Here is a 25,453-nt window from a genome sequence, read left to right as displayed (position 1 = left end):
CTGCTGATATGACAAGTTCATATTCACAATAGAAATCTCATTTTCCAGTGTTTACGGCCCCTGCTGGCAAAAATGAATATGCTGAAGACACAGAGACGCCCTCCCAACCCCCATCTTTAATGGACCCAATGAAGCCACTGAACCATTCCTCCGTCTGGCCCCGGGGCCTCCAAACCCTGGATGCCCACCTGTTTCTAAAGGGGGCAGAGGGAGGTGTTAAGCACTATATACTAAAACTATAAGTATAAGTATATAGTACTATAAGTTTGAGTTTGAGAACTACAACTTCATGATAAATAAAACTACCTTGTACCTTGTAGCAGCACACACCACCAGCAGCGAAGCAATTAGCTTCTTCATAGCCAGATCCAGTAAGTGCAAGATTAGCTTTTAACCAAAAAATTCTAATAAAATATTTATGAGTATTTCCATTTTCACAAGTTTGTGCCCTATAAGAATGGCTGGGGAAAAGGCAAGTCATAAATTATGCATGACTGTAAATGTCTTACAGCATTAATAATTACAATAGCTTCTTGGTGAAGTCAAACATCTGGTGCTATCAGTCATGGTTACTGCTAACAAGGAGAGGCTTTATTTCTTTAAGCTTCTGCAGGTTGAGGAATTGTTTTGCCACTGTAGTAGTATTTTATATGATTTCAGTGTAAATATACTACTGTTCACAGCCAATAATGTCTTTATGACTCCATGTGAAAGGCGGTTCCTTATTGCTCTTTCCATAAAGATAGTCATCAGTTTCATATTGACAAACCTGGTCTTATCAAAGGGATATCCTTGTGGGTAATACAAAAGAAACAGTACAAAACACTTTAAGGCAGATCCTTCTTGCCGATGGATGGTATTTTTCCCTTTATAGATCAGTCCTCATTCTCTGAAACCAGTGGCACAAAGTTCACGCTGGCTATTTACTTAATGAGCTTAAAGTTCAGACCTTGACAGACAAACTGGACCGAATGGCAGCGTTATTGATTGAGCACAAATCAGTGCTGGAGAAATAACAAATGTGTTCAGGCTCATGTTTGTTGCCCATTCTGTGACGTCTGGTGTGTTTAATTGATTGGCCATGAGGTGAGCAGAAAGATCACACCATTAAAAAAAATAAGGGATCACTTATTGAGATAATAAAATTCTCAAGATGACCCAAATACCATTGGAGAGAAGAACATGTTTCAAAAGATTGGGGACAGACATGTTACAGCTCATGTTTCTGTGACTGGTGTGGAAATGTGGATATGTGACAACCAGTTCCAACATGTTTCACCACACACAATTTCCCAGAACCAACATACTGGGAACAGGTCTGACAGTGACTTCCAATAAGACTGAGTGTACATCCAAAACTTAAGGAATGCTGCCATAAGACAATGTCTGTGTTTGAAATGGAGGATTTGGAGGGCTTCCACTCATTCCCACAATAGCCCATGTAGGGCGTTTCAGGTGATGGAAGAAAGTCTCTTGCAAACAGGCTAAATATTGCATCATGTAGGAAGAACATAATGTTGCAATGCTGATAAAACCCAAATGCATCCAAACGTTCCCCTGATACATTTTCTATAGTTATTTAAATCCAAGTTGCGCCCATTCATTCCCTCATTATCAATTGCAACTGCTTAAATAACGGCTTTTCGGGAACACAACTTGACATCTTTGCACTCAGTAGTCACACCCTGCTCAAACCTCATTGGCTGCACAACCTGCTGCGAGCTGAGCGCGAGTGAATGAAAAGCAAAAAACGCGCAGCTTCATCCAAAAGCCGGCGAGGGTAAAAAAGGAAACAAAAAGAAGAAAATGTGCAACTGAAAACTTCAGCCATTAAAAAAGGCGCATGGTGACTCATAGATAGAGGTTTGTAACTGTTAAATTATGAAAAACAAATGTGATGTTGAGTCGACATGAAAGCATTTTTTGGCCCCGAGTAGGCCATTCCTTGTGGGGAAAAAGGCGAGTTGACCTACATTCTGTGAAGAATTGCGCCCTCCCCCCATCACCTTGCATCCGGTGCTGTCAGAGAAGTGGGCAATTTAAACCCACAGGCACTGAATAATTGTCTTAAATCATATTTATAATGTTCTCTAAATATACATTTATATCAAACAACATCGAATTAAAGCGCAGCACTACATTTAATGCATTTTATAGTTAATTAACACAGATGCCAAGTAAAAAAAGCTAATTAATGACATAATTGCTCAAGTTGAAGTAAAGGAAATTCGAACTTACTTGTCTGAAAAAGGGAGCAGATAAGAAACAATAATGACGCGTAACGCGGCCGTCCCATGTTGTTCAGCCCCACTGGAAGATGCATCTACACTGAAGCCTGTTAGGTCTCAGATGTGACTTTTTATATTAGCCTTTATGCAACACTGTCAGTAATGTGACTGCTGTTTGACACTGCACCAGTAGTAGAAGGCTCTAGTTGTTGGCCTGCTTGTGCTCTGCTGTATTAGAGATGCTCCTGCGAGAAGATCTGAGGATGGATGCTCTCAACACTCCTACTGTTTGACAACAACATCAGACCCATTTCAATGTGGTCTCGTAGTGGGTGGGGCCAAGAGGGGGCCGAGAGGGAGAAGGCGGGATCTGGAGTGGTGTGATTTCGGAGCCAAACAGTCCCAACAATTGGGAGGCGGAGTTCTGTAGAGATGGATTTTACTGTGTTTAACCCTTTCAGAGAGGTAGGAGAGACGCACACGCACAAAGAGTATTTGGATACATTGGAGTTAAGTTTCAATCCCTGGAGGCTAATTCTAATTAGCCTAACTAATTTCTAACCCTCTCTTACTGCCATACATGGTTAACAAGTGCGTATGCCCTACCCAGAAATTGGGTGACCAGCATAAAATTTTCACAGGAGCCTGACAAGGAAGTAGGCTATTAGGGCAAAGGCCTGGGGGAATAATAAAAAGAGATTTTGAGAATAAAGTTGAACTATTTCAAGAATAAAGTAAAAAAAAAAAAATGTATGAGAAAAAGTCAGAATATTTCAGTATTTACGTTTCAAATGAGGAATGTGGATGACCTGAAGTTTCACCAATAAGAACCTTATTGTGGGAGAAACAAGCGAGGGTGAACCATAGACTGTGGACGTAAAAAAAGTGGACGTAGCCACCGAGATGTCACCTATAAATTGTGGACTACTGTTTTGGCCGTCGCCATCTTGGTTTCTTTGGAACCAGAGATCCGGAGGTTTGCGCTTCGCGGGAACATGAAGCTCCCAAGCCACAGACCAGAGCTGAGAACCGCTGATAGGAAAGTAACTCAACAGGCCAAACACATCTTTAAAATAGTAAGACTAAAAATAGTAAAGGTTCACTATAGACTATGGGGAACATTTAATCAAATCTACTCAATCCAGTCAAAACATATGACATAACAAGTGGGTTCTTAATGCACAATTTCTCTCGTAAAACTATGAGTTAATTCTCTTAAAATCATTAAATTCTTTCTCATGACTTTTTCTCAAAACATAACAACTTGTTTTTTTAAAAACTAATGTATTCTTCTTCTAGAAATTGTACTACTTTCCCCCCAAAATATTATTTTCTCTTTGTATTGAAACTTTTTTTTTTCTAGAGTCAACTGGTTTGAAGTTCAAGGTTTGTCCCCATATGGCCTGTGGCAGTCTATAAGATTGGCAGCTGAAACCAAACAACCCGGTCAACACAAAGCAGTGTTCCAGTTCATATGGTGCGGTTATACAACATTGATGTGGGGAAAGGAGATAATTGACGTATTCCGTGCATGTTTTCCACCTACTGAAAAAATACATGTAATTTTAATTTCCTTTGTGTCATTTCTTTGATAAATTAAAACACAAAAGGTAAAAGATATACGGTGTACAAAAAGCTAATGCTAATTGACCCGTGAGTAAAACTTTCTAATAAAATACTAAAGTCATTATCACTGCTTTTATCTTCATATCGCTACTTTCTGAATTGAGGTCGGTCCCCTCTCATAAAAAACAGCATGTTATTTCAGGTTCAAAGTTCAAACCTTTCTGGGTCCATAAGATAATTTACAATGAGATTTACATCAGAGGAGGCGCGGCGATAAAGCACATCTTAAGGGATAAAACTTGGAAACAACAACCTTGAACCAAGCAGAGAGACTACCATATAGTTCAGGAATACACCTCTGTAATTTAAAACAGATACATAATCCATGAAGTATGTTCCTCTGGCACTGGAACATGGGTTAAAAAAACAAGAAGGTAAAGCAGGGGAAACATCAAGTTGGTCATAGTGGTAAGTAAATACATTGACCCCTGCTACTTGTACATTCAGATAACATGGAACCCCCGGACGGCCCTTATTGACCAAGCCCATTTTATCACGTGTGACCTTCAGTGTTACTCCAACACTGATCAATGTGCAGAAAAACAATTTAAATTTCAGAGAAACACACATATGTCCAGTCATAACTGACCCTAGCACGTGAGAAATCCTCACTGTGAAAACAAAACATCATCCATTCAGTGATAGCAGAGTCCGGTTAGCTCTTTCTTCACGTCAGAGCACAAGATCTGCCTCACAGAAGCATCCAAGGGAATTCAAGGATCAAGGCCAAGGCTGTCACACTGTGATAAAATATGTTAAGTAGGAGCAGCATGATGGAGGAAATAGAGACAAAGTACTACTACTACTACTAGTACTACAGATCAAGTTCCTAGATCCTTTACTTAGTTAAATAGCAAATATATTCAAAGAAAACTCCATTACAAGTAAAAGTCATTCAATTACGTACTTTACTGTATGGCATTTTAATAGTTTTAGCCGGTTGAGGTGGAGCTTGTTTTAAATACTTTATATAGAGTTAGATAGTTTAGTCTGGTTGTTCCCAGGCTAGGGGTCAGCTCCCGCCAAAGTGGAGAATATTGTACTTTTTACTCCACTACATTATCCGACAGATATAACAAACAAAACATACGATCAGATAATAACACATGATGCACTGTTATAGATGAAACTTCCAAAAAGAAAGAGAAAATAGAGCAGTTAAATTTAGCTCTAGTTCAACCATCTACAGCGTGTAAGTGCTGCTTACATGTCAATGACAAAGATCCAGTAATATAACAATATAACACGGATAGGGACCATTCTGCATGATGAATACTTTTACTTTTGTAAAAGTACTTCTTACTTGATCCTTAAAATACATTTTGTTGTTTTTTTCCATTGCTGTTTCATTAGAAATTAATAGACAGTAAGTAAAGGGCAGGTGGAAAATTATGATGAAACATTAAAACAATTTTACACATCAAAATAGCTTATTCAACGCCAGAGCATTGTACTATACAAGACACATTTCCTTTTCCGTCTAATGCTGGCCTTTTCCAGAGAGTGAACCCACCCACCCCTAACCACACTGTACTGCACATTGGGGTGCATTTAATAAGAAGTGACAAGGAATTTTCAGGCCTCTGTTAAATCTGGGTCCTTTGGGTGACCGACTGTGAAACATTTACCAAACTGTGCCAGAGTTAACCTCTAATTTCCTGATGAGATGTTTGCAGATTGCTGTGTGTCCCCGTCTCAAAACATGAACACACATACTGCGGCACCACCAGGGGACATGTAGTAAGAGTGGTGATTCAGGGGAACTGATTTGAGTGACTAAAACGTGTCTAGAATGAGACAAGAAAAGCCCAGCTGTCATTATAAAGACCCTGGTTATGGACCTTTTTCTAAAAGCTCTGTCTTATGAGTCCAAAAGTGCCTGTTCAGGTCAAGCCTGACAACACAGTACATTTCTGTAATGACTTCATAAAAGTATTGGCATGGGCGGGTTCCCTTGTCTGCATCAACGGAGCAGACTGCCTTACTGCCATTGCCACTCCAGGAGGCCTTTGAAAGTACCGGGTGATGTCCTTTGGTCTTTTTGGAGCTCCCACAACCTGGATCAAGCACTTGCCCCATGAAGAATATGAATCTGCCTGTTTGGATGATGTAATTCAGAGCCCAGACTGGGAAAGCCCTTTTCCTCGCATGCAGAAAGTTCAGGAGTCTCTCTGACACACAGGCAAGATGGCGAATCTCAACAAATGTAAGCTGGCCTTCAGTGAAACAACGTACTTGGGGGACACCATTGAGCAGGTCAAACCCTGGAAGGCAAAGAGAAAAACAGCAGGGTAACTAGGTGGTTCTTAAGCCTCCAGCCTGTTAACTTCTCAGGCCGGGACGCCATAGAAAGGCAGATGCCCTGTCCGGCTGTGACGCCTTCTGGACCTCAGTCACCTTGTCAAGGACCTCAGGCCTGGGGAGAGGGATGCGTGGCATCACCAGGGCACTTGCAGTAGAGGGGTGCTATGTTTCCCTTACAGGATTGGCTGCCTCATCACAAAATGGCAGCCATTGCACACAGTCCATCTGCTAGAATGCCTCACCACTCAGGTGTAGGTTCCTAAGCTGCCTTAAAGCCGGACTTTGGATCCCGAGGGGAAGCAGAACAAAGAAAGCTGAAGAACAACGAGCACACAGCTGGAAGGAACTGGGAAGGGGAAGAAGACGTGTTTAGAAGAGGAAAACAGACACTTAATGTTGAGGAATTATATTTCTGCACTGTGATGTTTTAAGCTGGGACTGGGCTGTGCTTTTGATTTAAGAGTTTACCTGAGTTGCCTGTTGATAACCTGTGGACTGAAGAATAAAACTTCTTTTGAACCTTCCTTTTGCCTGTTTGCTCAGTTATGTTGCACAGCCGCGCCCTGGTGACCTCTCATGACATTACAATACACACACCCTCCCCGTCCTCTCTTTCACACCTTCATGAAACAGATTGATTGAAAAGATAGTGCACACTGGAGAGAGGTAGAAATTCCTCTTGTATCCCTTGACAGAAACAGAATTAATGTAAACAAGAGTGCAGGTGAGGTCAAGTTCCTCTCACAGAGAGTAGAACACACCCCTCTACTACAGCTGATGGGCTTTCTGTTTCAATCTCTCTTTCTACACAATCTCAATCTCCTCACCTCGGCCTCTGTAAACAGTTTCTGGTTCTTCCAGTATACCCCCACAGCTCTATTCACCTTTCACCTTCACAAACATTGTCTTGGTTGCAACGGATTTTCTGTCTCTTGTCTTCCCCTGAAGCCTAAATCAGGTTCTCCCAGATGCAGTTGAGCATGTTTCTGACTTCGGCTCCTGAAAAGCTAAGCAGGGGTGAGAGTGGGGGAGTGTTCTTTCTAAGTAGAATCAGAGGCCAAGAAAGATTTCTGGCTTGATGTCCATTAAATATTTCAGACACAAATTGTGTGTGTGTCCAGCTATCCATCATCAACTTAAAATGCCACATGCCAGCACAGGGATACATTTCTGGATTGCTCTGCGGTGACTGTGGCATAGGGAGTGACTGCATGAACAGGGAGTTCTGTTCAGCCAATTACATATTTTTTTAGAAGTAGTTACATTTGGCGTCATCACAGTGGATAAAGAAGATAAGTCCGACACTGTACTGAACGGGATGAAATAATCAAATGGTAGTGGTGGTGGTGGTGGTGGTCAATTTATTCCAATTCCGCTAAGATATCATGTAACACACAAAGCTCTCGTCATCTTTAAGGTGAGTAATACAAATAGATCTAAATAAAGAACATTTATTGGGGCAACGGCCAATGAACCTAAAATAATGTCAGACACAATTATACAACCACACATTCACACAGGAACATCTGGGAGGAGACTCATGCAGGGGTTTCTCTGAAACTCAGCTAAGGCATGAGAATTCATACACAGAAAATAAAACCCCTCATGTGTTTTCAGGTGTTGGGGCATGTGCCCCTGGATACCACCAACATTGTAGGCAGAAAAGGAGGATGTGTGTCACGGTCAAGGAGCAGCCTCTGAGGAGTGGGGAGAGTGTTGGAAAACTGAGATCAAAAGATTAAGAGATCAAGAAGTGTGTTACACAGAGGGGTGCTTCTACAGTTGCCATGAAAAGACTTTGGAGCAACTCAACAAATTTGAACAAACAGATCTTTCTAATGAAAAACGTATCCACATACTGAGCCTGCTGCAACACATGTTGACTGAAAAAGCATCAGAACATTTAACTAAGAGTAGCAGATGGCTGAAATAGTTTAAAGTAATGAATAAACAGCTCAAATCGTTTGCTAAAACGGTTGAATAGAAAGCTAAAAGTAATGGATAAATAGCTGATAGTTAGCTTAAACTAATGTAATGGATAAACATTTGAAAAAGTGGGCTAAAGGTTGAAGATAAATTACATTAGCTGAAAGTAATGGATGAATATTTGAACAGGGGGGCTAAAGGTAGCCTATTAGAAAAATCAGAAAATGGCTACAATTAATTGATGGTTGAAATAGCTAGAAGTAGTTAATGTATAATGGTTGCAGCGTAGCTTAAAATATTTGATAAACAGCTGAAATAATTAGCTTTAAGTACCGTTAATGGACAACAACTGAAGGAGCTTAAAGTAGGCCTAATAGCTAAAAGGTTGACATATACAGTAGGTAAGTACTAGCTTTTGTGACAAGTAGTAAGAAGGCAAACTTGATCTCACCAAAACATTTACAGTTAAATTGTATGAAAAAAAACAGACAATATCCCTCCAGTTTCAATTAATTAAAATGAACACGTTTGGTACATGACAGGAGGTGTTTAGAAAGGGGTATTTGAGTTCATCTGACTGGGCGGTGGTGGTACATTTAAAATAAAAATGTTGGAAACCCATCTTGTCTGTGGTCTAAGCCAAAAGAATTACAACCAGGAATAAAAGTGAAAACTGACTAAAAACTACTGTATTTGAAACATCATCCTGACTGGGGAGATAAGGATGGTAGGATGTAAACAAGCCTCATGTATGCAGCTACCTGTTCTCAGTATGCCATCTAGTGTACAGATGCGATGAGTTGACACCTTGTCATGGTGCCTTTTGGACAAAAAACATCAAGACAACAAATTAATTATGAGATGCCTTTATTGTATTTTTTGGAATCCAGTGACACCGACACGAGAAAATGGTCCTATATCCCTCCCTCCCCCATTACATACACAACCTGAGAGGGAGGGGCTGCAGGGTGGGATGTACCGTGATCCCGCTTGTAGTCTTAAATTAAACACAGAGATAATAGTGAAGACACATCCGGGTGCATTTCCACAGACACGCACGACATGCATTCAAAAAGGGACTTCAAGGAACGCAGTGACTCCTGGTTCACATGTACGCTTTGTCTCAAAGTAAAAAGACGACAAAATTAATACCACTTAAAAAAAAAAAAAACAGCTCTCTTTATGGCCCACGATCAGTCTATAATAATTCAGGCTCTGTCAATTTTCCACTTACAGGAGAAAACAAAAAAGGCAAAGAGACACACTACTATTCATACTGAGGAAAATGGTTTAAATATGGAAGTGGATGGTTCATACCTTTCATATTTTAGTTTTTTTTAACTGTTTTTTAATTAATGGTATACTTTAATGAGAATACAATTATCTCACTAAAAATCAGCTCATCTAGGTAAAACTAGGCCTTTTCCACTGACTGTCTCCCTGCTGTATCTAAGTAAAATATATAAAGTCCAGTCGAGGGGCTCAGTGGGCCGTTGGTCCAATCACGAGTGGTTCACTTCAGTCGTCCTCGCTGCCACTAGCTGAATGCTCCTGAAAAGAATAGGGAGAAGAATTATTACGGGCATTTTGTCGTCTTTATGAACTGCATCGGTATGGCTTGCACATCCCGATGCAGTTCAAACACTGGATATCGACTACATGCAGTCATGTCATAACTGTCACCAGAGAAAAAAGGCTATTCAAATTAAACTATTTTTATTTTCGATTAATCGGCCAAGTATTTCCTTGATTCATTGGTTGGTCTGTTAAATGTCGGAAAAGATTATATTAAATGCCAATTACATTTTCCTGAACCTGTTGTTTGACCAACAGGCCAAAGCCTAGAGATAAACAGTTCACTTTCACATAAACAAGCTAAATGAACAAAGAAGAGCAGGAAATCCTCACATTTGAGTAACCAGAACTGGGACAGAACAATAAATTACTTATAAAAGTGGATGCCAAATAATTGTCCATCAATCGACTTATTTTTTACATGGAAATATCTTTGATGCATACGGACCCGACCTCTGGAGAAATAACAGACAGCAGAAACATAAAACATAACCAACATGAACAATGAAAAAACTGCATTCAGAGTGATGTCATAAAATTCCTCGTTTTGTCTGACATTCAGTTTACATGGATTTAAAACAGAGAAAAGCAGCACATCCTTTAAACAGGCTAGAGCCAGGGAACTGTAGATGAACTAAGTGATTATTAAACTAATCGTTTCAGCACCTTTTATAGTGCGGATCCATTTTAACAAATCGTGCTGTGTTCATGCACTACAGGTGACTTCATATTAACTGAGTGCTCACTTACTATTACTCCACAGAGAGGATTGTTAAAGTTTTATATTTACTTTATTTAAAGCTTTTAAAGTTGGGGTAGGCAATTTACTTCATAAGCATTTTTTTGTTCTATTTATTTAAATTCTCTTTACATCCCAATAGCAATCAATAAATCAAATGCTCTGTCGCAGGACTGTAATAGGAACAGCCAATCAAAATGATTGGCAGGCTGACTTGCCTGTCTACCTGTGAGCACTCATTGTGCATGAAAATGTGTTTCAGGGGAGAGGCTTTGGATGGGGGCCTGAGGTGAGGGGTGGACTTTTTCAGTTGGATACTTTAAATCTAAATCTCTTGCTAGTTTCCCCAACATTACCCACCCTAGCTTCAGTAAGAAGGTGCCTCTTTATACCAACATTCTCAGTGTTTCATTCAGAGAGAAGATGTTTAAGGTTTATGTTGTTATTCTCGTATGTGCACGTCTCGTCTCACCTCTTCACAACAATGAGGGAGTACAAATCTTAAACAGAAAATAAATAACATTTCAGAAGACTATTCATCATCTTTGAACATCTAATTGTTACATAATAATGCAACAAACACTGTGAAAGAACACACAGAGCTGATATTTACCGATGGCCTTGCAGGCTCTGGTTGCCGGGTCAACTTGGTAACCCTCCTCACATTGGCATTTGTAACTGCCTATCTGGTTGATGCAGATCTGGCTGCAGGTGTCCGGGTTGGCACACTCATCGATATCTGATTCAAAGATGAAGAAAAAAATGAAATCAGCTTTTCCGTCACAGGAGCAATGCTGAGTTACTGTGTCCATTAGAATTACGAGATCCCTCTTTATCTGACAGCACAGTCATGGACGCGGACAACTTTGCGTCAGAGTAAACATATCATTTGCAATCATTTGTTAATCTGACTGAAGTTCACGTTAGTATGAAAACTGAAAGAGAACAGAAAAAAGCACAATGATCTTTGATATTCTAAGTGCTTCTAATTGTGGGAGTCTGTTACCTTCACAGCGTTTTTTTTCAACCAGGCGGTATCCAGCAGGACACAGGCACTCATAGCCGATCTTCAGGTCATTGCAAATATGTGAGCAGCCGCCGTTGTTGTACAGACACTCATTAAAGCCTGCAGTGGGCAGAAGAAAAGGTTTATCGTCTTTTATTCTGAGGTCGTACAGTAATTAGCATTCTCAAGCTGCAGACACCCTCATTAAATACATAAAAGTAGTAATTAACCAGACGTTTATGAATGAGAGGCCTCTTGCACTCAACACATTCCCTAAGAGGCTCATCTGACCAATCCCTGCAGTCACGCCACTGCGGCACTTAAACCTGGTTGGGCCCTCACAGTGGGTTGCTGTGCATGAGAAATAAAGATTCAGTTGTAGACACAGATGGAGAGTTTGAAGTTCATTTGGCTGGTAACGATCAGGAGAGGAAGGGTAAGGCAGGAGATTCATACCATTGACACAGCCAGTTTCATCACTCATGTCCTTGCAGTCCTATTGATGGTTGCACTGGCGGCTCCCATTGAAATGAGTACAAGAGATGATGACAAACTAATGACAGCATGTAATTAACAGGAAAAGAAGAATTTGTTAGTCACACTTACCACAGTCAGCTTCATCTGATCGATCGGGGCAGTCAACTCCCCCATCACACTTCCAGCTGCCGTGGATGCATTCGCCGCTGCCACAGCGGAACTCCAGGGATGAGCAGTGATTAGTGGCAACAGTGTCAAGTGTCTTTGTACCACAGTTCTGGGGCCACTCGTCCGAGCCGTCTGAGCAATCGGCGTCTCCGTCGCAGGCCCACAGGCGTGGAAGACAAACGGTGTTGTTACACTGGAAGGACGTGGCGCTGCAGGTGACGGGCGGGCAGGAGGCCTCGTCGCTGCCGTCGTCACAGTCAGCCTTGTTGTCACACACGAAGGAGGATGACACGCATTGTCCGTTCCTGCAGCGGAACTCTGTGTCTGTGCACTGCTTTGGCGCTAAGAGAGAGGAGATATAACAGGGCGATGAGAGTAATGAAAGACCAGGAACACTTTAGAGCAGGGAGGAAGGGAGGGGATGAAAGCTGTGGATTCTGAGAGCAACGAAACAAGATAAATCACATATGATTGAGGAAATGGTGAGACAGATGTGTGGGCCTCCTGCAGATTGTGGTCAGCTCGACTCACCACAGCTCTCTTCGTCAGCTCCATTCGCGGTTGGTCTGAATTTTTGCCTCGCGACGCTTTCCTCGCGTGAGTACATTCGCTACAGGTGTTCACACACAACGCGAGAAGGCGATTTTAACGTGATAACGTGAATAAACACAACTCGCCATTACTACAACTTCTATTGACAAAATTTACATACAAAGTGGCATAGTACAAACCAGTGTATAATTAACAAGGGAACAGACAAGATGATGTACACTGAAAATAAATAAATAAACAACCAACCCAAAAAGTAAATAGGGGAGGGGGGGGGGGGGGGGGTAAGGAGTAAAGTAACAAAGTGTTTGAATAAAGCTAGGGATTTTCTGTAAGCTTCATCAATTAACTTAGAGAGCTTAATAGCATTATTTTTCTTAATATGTATAAGAGATGAAAAGTAAAGACACAGCTTCTTCTGAAAAATGTAGAAATTTGGCCTCGATTTCATGAATTTGCGCCATTACTACAACTGTATGACCCCAAAGTAAACATTTTGCTGTGATTAAATAGCAATAAACGGATTAAACTGATGCCGAAATAACTACAACATGATACAGATTTGTTAAACATATGAATTCATGCTTTGTCAGGTCTGCCAGCAAGACAGCAGGACAACAACCTCTAAAATGTTTCTTTTCTGAGTAGAGTTTGGTAGTGATGGCGAGATGAAGCGTCATGAAGCACTGAAGCTTTCCATCCAATTGGCTCACTCATGGGCCGAAGCTTCACGGTGCTTCATTTGCTCTACTGTGCCATCAAGTGGACAATAAATATAAAACAGGCAGAGTGACTAACGGCATGGCTTTGGTGTGTGAAGCTTTGAATTGAATAAATTAATGAATGATGTTTGTGATGCCAATACATGACTGACTAGCTTTTTTATAAGGTGTCTGTCTTTATGATACAACGACAGGGTCAAAAGGAAAGTGGAAACAAGGGAGAGGGTTATGATAACTTGGTTTGTTGAGATAACAGAGACAACATTATATTAATCTTTATTTAAAAACAACAGTTCCACAGTGCTGGGCTTCAGGCGGTTTCTGTTTTGGAGATGATTTTACCTGCTTTAGAAAATTATTAGGGTAATATGGGGTAAGAGTTTAATTCTTACCAAAGCCACAAAATGTAAAGAAATTTCAACACTTTCTTTTCCTCTGTTTCATCACAATTTTTGAAGTTATTGATCAAAGCAATTCTGACATAAGTTGATAAACTTTTTTAGTAGTTAAAATGAGCTGTAGATAAAATCTAATTGTGTTCGATCAAGTCCACAAAATGTTGAGTAGGGTCCATTGCATTTTCGAATCGCACGCCAAACCCGCAAACCATCTCCGCACGGCGTCACCACATACGTCATCAATACGTGCTCCACAAAAATCATCATGCATTAGCCTACTCGACACACGCTTCGAAGCCTCGATACGGACGGACACATAACTAGAGTTTGGATCGATCAGGGCTATGCTATGCTAACTTGGTCACAGTAAAGTACAATGATAGCTGGAATAAAGTTACAGACACATGTTTTCTGAACTAACCAGGTAGTTCAACCTCCTCATTTTCTTTTCTCAAAGTAATGTCCAGTTTTGTCCGGTTTTTATATAAATATGATGTCGTAGCTAATGACGCTAAAAACAACACTGGAACCGGATGTGTACGGAAGCTAGCTGCTGAGAAGCTCCAGTGAAGAAAAATCAACGTTGAAATCCCAAAAACTAAAGTAAAGAGCTAATTTAATAAAAGCAGTTAACTCCGAGCTCCTCCCGTGAGTAAACAGCGTAGTTGTCAGAGCAGAATCCGACCGACTACAGGTGTTTATTTGTCAAATGGTTGCAGCGCTGCTCCCTGCTCCTCTGCCCCAAGTTTAGCAGCTCTCAGCCGGCCAGCAGATTTTCAATCCCCCGCTCTGCCTGGTCCTCTCCACACAACGCTCTGAAGCCTCAGTGACGTACGGACAATCTCAACACTGATAGGCTATCGCGACTCAGTGTCATGCGACTTCTTCGCTGGAGTTGAAAATATTCAACTCACACGAATTCCTTTGTGTCGCCGGGCCTGCACCCTTCAAGTCGTTTTGCGCCGGCCGACAGGAAATCGCGGCTCTACGCGTCTTTGCATTGTCTTTGTATGTAAGCTCACCGCCCCAAACGCTCGCTTCGCGTTTGGTCTGAAAGCACCATCACAGTCAGCTTTTCCATCACAGTGCCAGGTGCTCGGTACACACTGGTTAAGGCGGTCCGCCCAGCTGAACTCTGTCGGTCTACATGTTTTGGTAACTGGAAGTGAAATACACAGAAAACTGTAACTGACACTATGTACTCATCAGACTGAGGGACTGTGGGATTGACAGGTATGTGTGCAAAGCAATAACAAGTGCATTCTCATGTCGAGTGACATATGATACTCACGGCAGGTACCAGGAAGCTCATCTGTGCCGTCTCCACAGTCATCTGTGCCATCACACACCCATCTCGCTGAGATGCATTTCCCATTCCCACACTGGAACTGCTTGGTTCCACATGTTGTCAATGCATCTATGACAGACAGATATAAATGCACGGTTGAGCTAAAAGGGCCATTGTTTTAGTTATCATTTATCAGGGCCAATGCAGGAAGACTCCCCATAAACACAGACATGGCTGGAAGTATATTTAAAGAGGTGGTATTATGCTTTTTGGCTATTTCCCTCTCCATGTGAAAACATGACAGACTGCTGATTGGTCAGAGAGAATATTCATTATTCACTGCATCATCATTGCGTGCACCAGACAGAGACCAGCAACAGAAAGTTTTATAATTTATAGTTTTCGTATGGAATTTCATCACTAAATCCACTTCTGAGAAGTTTTTAGGTGAGAAATCAGCTGTGTAGATTTCCGACATTGACAGTTTTACGAGAACTGATGGCAGAACAAAAATGTGCTTGAATATTTTCGGAGTTGAGGAACTCCGCAAGTGGCTGCAGGGGAAGCCTGCGCCAAGCCGCTCACAGAGCCCTCTGCTCCCGCCGTCACACAGACCGCTGCAGCGAACAACGGCAGAGGAAAACACAGCTGGAAGGTTTTCATACCGCTTCTCTGTCTTTACATTCTGAGTAATGTTGAAACGTTTGAACTTAAAAAAGAGAAAGCTGTGTGGGTCGCTGGTGTGCGTGTCGCATTGAACATTACATCGCGGCAGTGGTGTTGGCGTCGCTATGACGACAAGCTACGTACTATCTCTGGGTACTATCTGCAATGGAGAACAGAGCAGGGTCGAGTCTATCGATTTGCGCTATGGTAGCATTTTTCGGCAAGGCAGCATAGATCGTCAGAACACCGGCAACAGTTCAATGTTTAGTCTTAAAAGACGATGCAACTCCAACTCTGTTTGGGCCTGGAAATTCCCAATCACAACCTGTAAGTATGCTTTATTGGTTGTGAATTATATTTAAAATAAACACAGCAATGTAACTTCACAGACTGTTCAGTGCGGAGTTGTTGTAAATGTTGGCTAACACAGCTAAAGTTATACTTTTAATATTAAAATTACACCCGATGTGAAAGCTACTGAGCAAACGTTGAAATTGTTTGGCCAATTTTTATGTAAAATTGAGTTGAAATATGTTGATTTTTGTAGTTGTTTATGGTAAGATGTGGAACAATGATGTTGTGTAGTTGTGGACTTGTGAGAAACTGCTAAGGGTTAAGTCTGCTTACGGTCGCAGTCTGAAGCGGCTTCTCTGCTTCTGATTGGCTAGTAGTCCTTACCTGGGAATTGCGCATGTGAAACTCCCAACAAAGATTTTTTACAAGTAAGATGTATCACTCTGTAGCTCAAGAGTGGAGCGTACAACACACAGGATGAAAAGAGGAGCTGCAGCAATGTGTAGTATGAGGAAAAATATGGTGTTTTTTGAAAATTAAACCATGTAATCCTGTTCTAGTACAACCCCTAAATAAGATTTTGAACCTGAAAATGAGCATAATACCACCTCTTTAAGTCACATAAAATAATAATTCTGCAGAAAGCAATTAAACAAGACTAAAAGTCTGCAGCCATGCTAGCAGCTATGTGAAGAGGCACAGCAGTGCTTTGAGCTAATTGCTAAAGCTAGCATTACCACATGCTAACAATAAAAATACTAACATGCTGATGTTTAGCAGGTCTGTTTACCATGTTCACTCTCTTAGCTGAGTGTGCTAGCATGCTAACCTGTGCTATTTAGCAGTGTACATAAGCTACAGCTGAGGATGATGGGAATGTCATTAGTTTTACAGAATATTTGGTCATAAATCAAAGTGTTGGACAAATTTAAGTTTTAAGCCGGATGATGACGCTAAAGGAAAGGTTAAGGGAAACCCTGAAGTTATTACAATTCATCCTGAGGAACGCATGAACATGTTGAGACATTTCACCCAAATGTTAACCTCGTGGTGAGTGGAAAAGTCAGAGGATCACCAAAGTCAGTAGGATTCTTCCCCTGGGCACTATGTACCAAATTTTATGATAATCAATATGATAGAAGTCAAAACATGTCACTAAAAAATAATATGTCAACCTGCTAGTGGTGTGAGAGGAAAAGTCAGGGGAACACCAAAGTCAGAGGGATTCATCATCTGGGGATCATGAACGTCTCTACTAAAGCTAATGGCAATCCATCCAACAATTTTAGTACAGAACAAAGAAGAAAGTGGTGGAGCAACTGACAGACAGAGAATATGTCTTCAATGAGGTGATAAAGATGGTGATAAATGTGCTTCCAGAGGAGATGAGGGCTGGGAGGTAATTACTCTGGTATGGCACGTGAAGAAACACACTTGTCTGTTAGTACTTGTTTAAATAGGGCGGATAAATGGTTAAACTACATGTCAAACAGTACAGTACAGCAGCCCAGCCTGTATTTATCCAGCTTTATCAGGGAGCTGCTGATATGACAAGTTCATATTCACAATAGAAATCTCATTTTCCAGTGTTTACGCTGGAAAAAATGAATATGCTGAAGACACAGAGACGCCCTCCCAACCCCCATCTTTAATGGACCCAATGAAGCCACTGAACTGGAAGGACCAATTAGACTGTACATCAGAGAGACGACACTTGATGAAACTGTAAATGTCTTACAGCATAATAAATTACAATAGCTTCTTGGTGAAGTCAAACATCTATCAGTCATGGTTAGTGCTTTAGCAGTACTTAAACAAGGAGAGGCTTTATTTCTTCAAGCTTCTGCAGGTTGAGGAATTGTTTTGCCACTGTAGTAGTATTTTATATGATTTCAGTGTTGTGGCTGTGAAGTAAATATACTACTGTTCACAGCCAATAATGTCTTTATGACTCCATGTTGACAAACCTGGTCTTATCAAAGGAATATCCTTGTGGGTAATACAAAAGAAACAGTACAAAACACTTAAATGGTTGAACTTTAAGGCAGATCCTTCTTGCCGATGGATGGTATTTTTCCCTTTAGATCAGTCCTCATTCTCTGAAACCAGTGGCACAAAGTTCACGCTGGCTATTTACTTAATGAGCTTAAAGTTCAGACCTTGACAGACAAACTGGACCGAATGGCAGCGTTATTGATTGAGCACAAATCAGTGCTGGAGAAATAACAAATGTGTTCAGGCTCATGTTTGTTGCCCATTCTGTGACGTCTGGTGTGTTTAATTGATTGGCCATGAGGTGAGCAGAAAGATCACACCATTAAAACAAATAAGGGATCACTTATTGAGATAATAAAATTCTCAAGATGACCCAAATACCATTGGAGAGAAGAATGTTTCACCACACACCATTTCCCAGAACCAACATACTGGGAACAGGTCTGAGTGTACATCCAAAACTTAAGGAATGCTGCCATAAGACAATGTCTGTGTTTGAAATGGAGGATTTGGAGGGCTTCCACTCATTCCCACAATAGCCCATGTAGGGCATTTCAGGTGATGGAAGAAAGTCTCTTGCAAACAGGCTGAATATTGCATCATGTAGGAAGAACATAATGTTGCAATACTGATAAAACCCAAATGCATCCAAACGTTCCCCTGATACATTTTCTATAGTTATTTAAATCCAAGTTGCGCCCATTCATTCCCTCATCATTTTCAGAAACCCAGCTTGACATCTTTGCACTCAGTAGTCACACCCTGCTCAAACCTCATTGGCTGCACAACTTGCTGCGAGCTGAGTGCCTGTGAATGAAAAGCAAAAAACGCGCAGCTTCATTAAAAAAAAGCGCATGGTGACTCATAGATAGAGGTTTGTAACTGTTAAATTATGAAAAACAAATGTGATGTTGAGTCGACATGAAAGCATTTTTTGGCCCTGAGTAGGCCATTCCTTGTGGGGAAAAAGGCGAGTTGACCTACATTCTGTGAAGAATTGCGCCCTCCCCCCATCACCTTGCATCCGGTGCTGTCAGAGAAGTGGGCAATTTAAACCCACAGGCACTGAATAATTGTCTTAAATCATATTTATAATGTTCTCTAAATATACATTTATATCAAACAACATCGAACTAAAGCGCAGCACTACATTTAATGCATTTTATAGTTAATTAACACAGATGCCAAGTAAAAAAGCTAATTAATGACATAATTGCTCAAGTTGAAGTAAAGGAAATTCGAACTTACTTGTCTGAACAAGGGAGCAGATAAGAAACAACAATGACGCATAACGCGGCCGTCCCATGTTGTTCAGCCCCACTGGAAGATGCATCTACACTGACGCCTGTTAGGTCTCAGATGTGACTTTTTATATTAGCCTTTATGCAACACTGTCAGTAATGTGACTGCTGTTTGACACTGCACCAGTAGTAGAAGGCTCTAGTTGTTGGCCTGCTTGTGCTCTGCTGTATTAGAGATGCTCCTGCGAGAAGATCTGAGGATGGATGCTCTCCACACTACTGTTTGACAACAACATCAGACCCATTTCAATGTGGTCTCGTAATGGGTGGGGCCAAGAGGGGGCCGAGAGGGAGAAGGTGGGATCTGGAGTGGTATGATTTCGGAGGCCAAACAGTCCCAACAATTGGGAGGCGGAGTTCTGTAGAGATGGATTTTACTGTGTTTAACCCTTTCAGAGAGGTAGGAGAGACGCACACGCACAAAGAGTATTTGGATACATTGTAGTTAAGTTTCAATCCCTGGAGGCTAATTCTAATTAGCCTAACTAATTTCTAACCCTCTCTTACTGCCATACATGGATAACAGGGGCGTATGCCCTACCCAGAAATTGGGTGACCAGGACCCAGATAGCAAACATTACTGAAACTATGCTGAATCAGAATTCTGCTCTCCACGCTAATTTAATTAAATCAACATCAGACTCTGATGTTGATTTATCATTATTTTGCACCACTTTTCAATGTGACTTCAATATTATTTCAACCAATCTTACTACTGAAACAACGTTGAAATCAAAGCCTAAATTAAAATCAACGTGACTTCAATGGTATTTCAACCAATATTACTATTGAAACAACGTTGAAACTATGTTGAATCAACATTCTGCTGTCAACGCTAATTTCATTGAATCAACATCAGATGATGTTGATTCATCGTCATTTTGCACCCTTTTTTAATATTGAAACCACGTTGAAATCATAGCTAACTAAAAATCAACGTGACCTCAGTGTTATTTCAACCAATATTACTATTGAAACAACGCTGAAATGATAGGCCTAACTAACAATCAACGTGCCTTCAATGGTATTTCAACCAATACTAAACCACAGAAAAGAGACTATAATATATTAAAAATGTATAAATGACAACAGACAATTTAATCAGTTAAAAAAATATTATTTAAAGATAAATATTAGTTTATTTATTTTGTTACTTCTAGGCTGGATTACTGCAATTCTTTATTATCAGGCTGCAGCTGATCCAGAATGCTGCAGCACGTGTTCTGACAGGAACCAGGAAAAGAGATCACATTTCTCCTGTTTTAGCTTCTTTGCATTGGCTTCCAGTAAAATCCAGAATAGAATTTAAAATCATTCTTCTTACCTACAAAGCTCTTAATGGTCAGGCACCATCTTATCTTAAAGAGCTCATAGTACCTTACTACCCCACCAGAGCACTGCGCTACCAGAATGCAGGGTTACTTGTGGTTCCTAGAGTCTCCAAAAGTAGAATGGGAGCCAGAGCGTTCAGATATCAAGCTCCTCTCCTGTGGAACCAGGTTCCAGTTTGGGTTCAGGAGGCAGACACCATCTCCACATTTAAGAGTATGCTTAAGACTTTCCTCTTTGATAAAGCTTATAGTTAGGGCTGGCTCAGGTGAGTCCTGAACCATCCCTTAGTTATGCTGCTATAGGCCTAGACTGCCGGGGGACTTCCCATGATGCACTGAGCTCCTCTCTCCTCTACTTTCTCTCCCTCTGTATGCAACCTCATTCCATTATTGCATGTTACTAACACAATTTCTCCCCTTTCCGGTAGTTTTGTGCTTTCTCGTCCCTCTCCTCTCTCCTCCTATCACTTCCTGCAGGTGTTTCTGGCTCTGGAGCTGTGGAGTCTGGATCTGTGGTTGCGGGTCACCTGCTGCCCCCGTGTTCCTGCTCGGCACCCTCTGCTACAACAACTATTGTTACTAGTCCTATTGTTATTATTGTTATTATAATCATTAACATTACGATTATTATCATTAACACTACTATAAATATCTGTACCATTTTTCATTTAGTCTATAGCAACATCATCTTCACTGTCTGTACCTCTGTGTGTATATTGTGTAGGCTGCCTCCCTCCCCTATCTCTCCTTCCATCCCTCTCTTTTTCTCTCTGTTCCTCTCCTGCCCTCTTCCTCTCTCTCTCTCTCTCTCTCTCTCTCTCTCTCTCTCACCCCAACCGGTCGAGGCAGATGGCCGCCCACCCTGAGCCATGTTTCTGCTCGAGGTTTCTGCCTCTTAAAAGGAAGTTTTTCCTTGCCTCTGTCGCCTAGTGCTTGCTCTTGGTGGGAACTGTTGGGCTTCTGTAAATAGCATCATAGAGTACGGTCTATACCTGCTCTTTTATGAAAAGCACTGTGAGATAACTGTTGTTGTGATTTGGCGCTATATAAATAAAATTGAATTGAATTGAATTTATGGAATCAAAAAAATTATTCACTACTCCTGTTCTGCTCTGTCCACCCATCAGGTCTGGAGCATAGGAAGCCACTTTTGTGCTGCCTGGACAAAGTCAAAGACTTCTGTCTCCATTGGTTCAATCAGGGTATCTATAACAGAAAACATACAAACAAAACAACTTTCAGTAGTGAAAAGGATGTGAAGATGAACAATGTCAGTCGGACTAAATTGGCGCTATATTATTATATAGATATTATATATATGTATATATATATATACACACATCTATATATTATATAACAGTTAACTTACTTGAATTCACTAACGTTACCAATTGTAGATGTAGACTGCCTGGCTGTGGTGGAATCCATTGACGTTTATAGTTTAACGTTATTTAAATTGTCTAACATTAAATGCAGTCATAGATTGAATCTGGAGGCTGAAAGTTGTAGAAGACTGACAGATGTATCAAGTTAGCTGGCTTATTTAAAGTTAAATGACAGGGGTATTAGCTAGGATCAGTTACGAGCATGAGAAAGGTGTGCATATATTTCGCAAAGCACTCGAAATCTGAGCAAAGATAAAATACGCTTCTTATCATAATTTACAGTCCTGTACAGGATATTATCTTCTGGTGATAAAGTTAGCATTTATACTAGCGAAGTAACTTATCCTAATACGATGGAGCTTGGATATTGTGCTATTTGTCAGTATAAAATGGTATTGAAACACTTGTATATAGTCTATGACTGCATATAATGTTAGACAATCTTAATAAACGATAAATGTATACAAATTTGGTACAATTAAACATTTGATAAATAAATATGTGCTTACCTGATGTGGACTGATGTGTGGGCTTAAGGAACGTTGATCCGTTGATCCACCAAGCGATGGTCTCCCGTTCAACAATACTGCATTGACTTTTCAATCATATCTCCCAGTCAACTATAATTCAGTGACTTTTCAATCATGTTTCCCCATCAACTATAAATCAATGGCTTTTCAATATCATGTAATTTCTGGTCAACTATAAATAGATGATTTTTCAACATTGTTGTTGTTACCCAGTCAACTACAAATCAATGCTTAATCAAGTATAATCGGGACAACTATAAATCAGTATTATTCCAATGTCACACTCATACGTGGTCGTATTTCATTGGTATTGCAATACTGATTCACCATTTCTTCAGGGTTGAGATTTCAATCTGAACCATTCTGATGATTCAGATGGAAAATTAATAGTTATTATATATATAAAAGAAATGTATGAGAAAAAAGTCAGAATATTTCAGTATTTACGTGTCAAATGAGGAATGTGGATGACCTGAAGTTACTGTTTAAGTTTCACCAATAAGAACCTTATTGTGGGAGAAACAAGCGAGGGTGAACCATAGACTGTATAAAAAAAGTGGACAGAGCCACCGAGATGTCACCTATAAATTGTGGACTACTGTTTTGGCCGTCGCCATCTTGGTTTCTTTGGAACCAGAGATCCGGAGGTTCGCGCTTGGGGGGGAACATGAAGCTCCCAAGCCACAGACCAGAGCTGAGAACCGCTGATAGGAAAGTAACTCAACAGGCCAAACACATCTTTAAAATAGTAAGACTAAAAATAGTAAAGGTTCACTATAGACTATGGGGAACATTTAATCAAATCTACTCAATCCAGTCAAAACATATGACATAACAAGTGGGTTCTTAATGCACAATTTCTCTCGTAAAACTATGAGTTAATTCTCTTAAAATCATTAAATTCTTTCTCATGACTTTTTCTCAAAACATAACAACTTGTTTTTTAAAAAATATTATTTTCTCTTTGTATTGAAACTTTTTTTTTTCTAGAGTCAACTGGTTTGAAGTTCAAGGTTTGTCCCCATATGGCCTGTGGCAGTCTATAAGATTGGCAGCTGAAACCAAACAACCCGGTCAACACAAAGCAGTGTTCCAGTTCATATGGTGCGGTTATACAACATTGATGTGGGGAAAGGAGATAATTGACGTATTCCGTGCATGTTTTCCACCTACTGAAAAAATACATGTAATTTTAATTTCCTTTGTGTCATTTCTTTGATAAATTAAAACACAAAAGGTAAAAGATATACGGTGTACAAAAAGCTAATGCTAATTGACCCGTGAGTAAAACTTTCTAATAAAATACTAAAGTCATTATCACTGCTTTTATCTTCATAGCGCTACTTTCTGAATTGAGGTCGGTCCCCTCTCATAAAACACAGCATGTTATTTCAGGTTCAAAGTTCAAACCTTTCTGGGTCCATAAGATAATTTACAATGAGATTTACATCAGAGGAGGCGCAGCGATAAAGCACATCTTAAGGGATAAAACTTGAAAACAACAACCTTGAACCAAGCAGAGAGACTACCATATAGTTCAGGAATACACCTCTGTAATTTAAAACAGATACATAATCCATGAAGTATGTTCCTCTGGCACTGGAACATGGGTTAAAAAAACAAGAAGGTAAAGCAGGGGAAACATCAAGTTGGTCATAGTGGTAAGTAAATACATTGACCCCTGCTACTTGTACATTCAGATAACATGGAACCCCCCGGACGGCCCTTATTGACCAAGCCCATTTTATCACGTGTGACCTTCAGTGTTACTCCAACACTGATCAATGTGCAGAAAAACAATTTAAATTTCAGAGAAACACACATATGTCCAGTCATAACTGACCCTAGCACGTGAGAAATCCTCACTGTGAAAACAAAACATCATCCAAGTTCCTAGATCCTTTACTTAGTTAAATAGCAAATATATTCAAAGAAAACTCCATTACAAGTAAAAGTCCTTCATTCAATTACGTACTTTACTGTATGGCATTTTAATAGTTTTAGCCGGTTGAGGTGGAGCTTGTTTTAAATACTTTAGATAGAGTTAGATAGTTTAGTCTGGTTGTTCCCAGGCTAGGGGTCAGCTCCCGCCAAAGTGGAGAATATTGTACTTTTTACTCCACTACATTATCCGACAGATATAACAAACAAAACATACGATCAGATAATAACACATGATGCACTGTTATAGATGAAACTTCCAAAAAGAAAGAGAAAATAGAGCAGTTAAATTTAGCTCTAGTTCAACCATCTACAGCGTGTAAGTGCTGCTTACATGTCAATGACAAAGATCCAGTAATATAACAATATAACACGGATAGGGACCATTCTGCATGATGAATACTTTTACTTTTGTAAAAGTACTTCTTACTTGATCCTTAAAATACATTTTGTTGTTTTTTTCCATTGCTGTTTCATTAGAAATTAATAGACAGTAAGTAAAGGGCAGGTGGAAAATTATGATGAAACATTAAAACAATTTTACACATCAAAATAGCTTATTCAACGCCAGAGCATTGTACTATACAAGACACATTTCCTTTTCCGTCTAATGCTGGCCTTTTCCAGAGAGTGAACCCACCCACCCCTAACCACACTGTACTGCACATTGGGGTGCATTTAATAAGAAGTGACAAGGAATTTTCAGGCCTCTGTTAAATCTGGGTCCTTTGGGTGACCGACTGTGAAACATTTACCAAACTGTGCCAGAGTTAACCTCTAATTTCCTGATGAGATGTTTGCAGATTGCTGTGTGTCCCCGTCTCAAAACATGAACACACATACTGCGGCACCACCAGGGGACATGTAGTAAGAGTGGTGATTCAGGGGAACTGATTTGAGTGACTAAAACGTGTCTAGAATGAGACAAGAAAAGCCCAGCTGTCATTATAAAGACCCTGGTTATGGACCTTTTTCTAAAAGCTCTGTCTTATGAGTCCAAAAGT

The 25,453-nt window shown here is 40.4% G+C and overlaps 1 protein-coding gene and 1 long non-coding RNA gene across 8 annotated transcripts in view; both read right to left on the bottom strand.

Moving 5' to 3' along the window:
* Positions 1–19,498, bottom strand: part of ldlra (low density lipoprotein receptor a) — a 28,497-nt gene extending 8,999 nt beyond the window's left edge. For 5 of the 7 annotated variants that reach the window (XM_038694104.1, XM_038694113.1, XM_038694136.1 and 2 more), the window contains exons 1-3: positions 19,210–19,498; positions 15,010–15,135; positions 12,011–12,391 (exon numbers count right to left, since the gene is read on the bottom strand). In XM_038694104.1, the coding sequence (XP_038550032.1) occupies positions 12,011–12,391; positions 15,010–15,135; positions 19,210–19,294 (592 nt within the window). In that variant the 5' untranslated portion in view covers positions 19,295–19,498. Of the gene's footprint in view, positions 1–2,238; positions 2,528–12,010; positions 12,392–15,009; positions 15,136–19,209 lie in introns of those variants that run through there. The other 2 variants (XM_038694146.1, XM_038694155.1) reach the window with 2 other exon arrangements.
* LOC119883492 lies at positions 11,123–12,004 on the bottom strand. Its single transcript, XR_005440658.1, has 3 exons — positions 11,640–12,004; positions 11,405–11,524; positions 11,123–11,137 (listed from the first exon to the last, which is right to left on the bottom strand). It is a non-coding gene; the product is annotated as an uncharacterized LOC119883492 (long non-coding RNA).
* Positions 19,499–25,453: the final 5,955 nt, after the last annotated feature.

The sequence above is a fragment of the Micropterus salmoides genome, unplaced genomic scaffold (genome assembly GCF_014851395.1).
Source record: "Micropterus salmoides isolate LMB-PRFRI ecotype aquatic unplaced genomic scaffold, ASM1485139v1 Ms_hic_scaffold_10, whole genome shotgun sequence".
In the NCBI taxonomy this organism is placed as follows: Eukaryota; Metazoa; Chordata; class Actinopteri; order Centrarchiformes; family Centrarchidae; genus Micropterus; species Micropterus salmoides.
This window is presented reverse-complemented; position numbering and strand designations above follow the sequence as displayed.